The 2,748-nt window shown below is 43.4% G+C and overlaps 1 protein-coding gene across 1 annotated transcript in view; it reads right to left on the reverse strand.

Annotated features, from left to right (window-relative positions):
* Positions 1 to 293: 293 nt before the first annotated feature.
* LOC109861274 overlaps positions 294 to 2,748 on the reverse strand; it is a 4,129-nt gene continuing 1,674 nt past the window's right edge. The window contains exons 2-3 of the mRNA XM_020440846.1: positions 1,886 to 2,106; positions 294 to 1,730 (exon numbers count right to left, since the gene is read on the reverse strand). Coding sequence (XP_020296435.1) covers positions 294 to 1,730; positions 1,886 to 2,106 — 1,658 coding nt within the window. The remainder of the gene's footprint in view (positions 1,731 to 1,885; positions 2,107 to 2,748) is intronic.

Below are 2,748 nucleotides of genomic sequence, written 5' to 3' on the forward strand. Positions count from 1 at the left end.
GTCGAATCGTACGGTGTCGAATAATTTGGTGTCGAATAAATCTGTGTCGAATCGAGCGGTGTCGAATCGTACTGTGGTCAATAGAGTGTCACCCTCAGCAGTCTAGAATCTGAGAAACCAGAGCAACAGTAGTCTAATAAGAATAGGACAGATGAGACAGGACACAAGTCTGATGCGTAGAAACTGAGGTAAGAGCTGTCTGTTGATTTTGAGACTATAGAGAGATGTGTTAACCCTTGAGATAGTTTTAGCGACATGTTTCTCCTATGACAATTTTTAGAAATGGTAACTCCCTAGTATTCAACGGAGTCCTTGAAAGGAACAGAGTTGTTGTCAACTATCAAGCTAGACAAATTAACAAAGTCAATAGAATTTACATATCTAGAAGAACCTAGAATCATCGCAGAGGTCTTTTTAGCGTTTAGAGAAAGTTGGTTGGTAGAGACCCAGTTTCCTATACTAGAAATATCTTCATTAATATTCTTAATGGCGTTGTTCAGAGAAGAAGGAAGGCAGTGCAAGTATATAAGGTCGTGGGCATAGTAACTGTATTTACAATATTTTAATGTGTTGCTGAAGTCTGACACAAACAGAACAAACAGGGGTCCAAGTACTGATCCCTGAGGAACACCAACAGTCACGAGTAATTCTTCAGAAACCGAGAAAGTAGAGGGATCACGAACGGATTGCGTTCGCGAATCAAGATAAAAGAGCCATCTTAGAATCGAGCAGGAGAAATTCTTATTTCGCAGCTTACTAATAAGTATACGGTGATTCACTTTGTCGATTGCTTTAGAAAAATCAAAGAAGACTGATATTGTGTCTTCTCTACGATCAGCCGCAAGTCGGATGTCATCCATAACCTGGATCAAAGCCGTTTGTGTGGAGAAGCCCTTTCTGTAGACATTTTGAAATTGGTTCAAGTTGTCGGTCCCCTCAAGATAAGCCACCATCTGCTTTTCAACAATGCTCTCAAGTGCTTTAGAAATGGCACATAGAATTGAGATTGGTCGGAAATGTTGCAACTTGTGAGGATGTTTGACCTTCGGAATAAGACAGATGATCGCTGACTTCCAAATAGAGGGGAAGGAGCCATGGCTCAGGCTAAAGTTGAAAATATGTGTTAAAATTGGAAGAACACAAGGTAGCGCTAAAGTGATCGATCTCAAGGACAAACCATCTTTACCAACGGCGTCAGAATTATTTTTAGCAAGAGCGTTAATGACGTCAAGAACATCCACGTTGCTCAAGTAAAATTTTGAACTGTCAAAGACAGGTTTGCCGAGGAAAATTGGCTCAGTTGTATCCTCAACAGCGGTCGTGGATCCACGCATGGAGAAGTATCCATTGAGCTCGCCGACAGTACAAGGGAGCACAAGCTCAGACGTCCTGGCCCCGACAAGACCAAGTTTACGAAGTTCCTTCCAGATTGTGTTAGGAGCCTTGAGTTTCAAAAAAATAGAGTGGTAGTGTTCCTCCTTTGCTTTACGAACAGTACTCTGCACTTGATTTCTTAAAATCTGGTACGCAGCATAGTTTGCTTCACACCTGTGCCTTCTCCACTTCCTACAAGCCTTGTTCCTTTCCACCATTTGAGTCTTGATATCAGCAGTTAGCCAAGGAGCAGGCAAGTGTCTAGGATGAATCGTTTTCCATGGCGCATTCTTGGTAAAGCAGGACAACAAATACTTATTAGACAGTTCAATTTTTAAATCAATGTCGTTGTTATTCTGTAAGTGCTCCAGTCACAGTTTCCTAAATCTCGCAAGTAATTATTAGAATCAAAAGAACTTAAATCTCTAATAGTGATCGTTCTTCTTTGTGTGCGCTCAACAATGATATTATACTCGATGTTAATTAGGTCATGCGAAGACAAAAAACATACATCGGATTGACTAAACAATACGAGTTTGTCCGCATCATCAATAAAACATAAATCAAGAAACGTCGAGAAAGTTGGAGTATGATGAGTGGAATCGTACGGTATTAGATATAAGTTATACTCTCCTATGTAGGAGCGAATCTGATCCGAGTCAAAGGTGTTCGAGTGCATATCAGCATTAAAGTCTCCGAAAATGATGCAGTGATTATAGAGCACCATCAAGTCTAAAAAAATGTCAAAAAAGTTAGCCAGATATCCACAATGTGGAGGCCTATAGATTACAGCTAGTAGAAGCTTGGAATGAGCAGTGATCGATATTTCAGCAATTAAGTTGTAACGGAGCCGCCGTGGAACGCGCGGCTTGCCCGGCCTTCCGCCAGCCGGACAGCTCGGCCAGACCAGGATTCGGGTGAGGGGAAGGAAGAGATTGCGACACGTTCGTTTACTGCTGTAATACAATGATTCTATATTCTTGAAATGCTTTTGACTATATACAATGTCGAAACGACGCGGGGCACAAAGCCCTTACAGTCTGGCGGTTTGCGGCTTGTGATTGGCGCGCGCGAGCTATCGTGTGTCGGTCTCGGCCGACGCGGTGACGGAACGGAATCTTACATACTAAGCAGGAAAGGCCGCGAATATATACAACAAAGGGTTTTCCGGCTACGGGAGCGCGATTACGCGTGACGGCGTCGGTGACGTGGTGCGCGGATGCATAGGGTTGCGGCACTACGTGCACGCGGTCGGCGGGCCGGGTCTGCTACCGAGTAGCGAGAGATGGGGTGATACTCTATTGACCACAGTACGATTCGACACCGCTCGATTCGACACAGATTTATTCGACACCAAATTATTCGACACCGTAC

This window comes from Pseudomyrmex gracilis, unplaced genomic scaffold (genome assembly GCF_002006095.1).
Source record: "Pseudomyrmex gracilis isolate BER0280 unplaced genomic scaffold, ASM200609v1 scaffold_672, whole genome shotgun sequence".
In the NCBI taxonomy this organism is placed as follows: Eukaryota; Metazoa; Arthropoda; class Insecta; order Hymenoptera; family Formicidae; genus Pseudomyrmex; species Pseudomyrmex gracilis.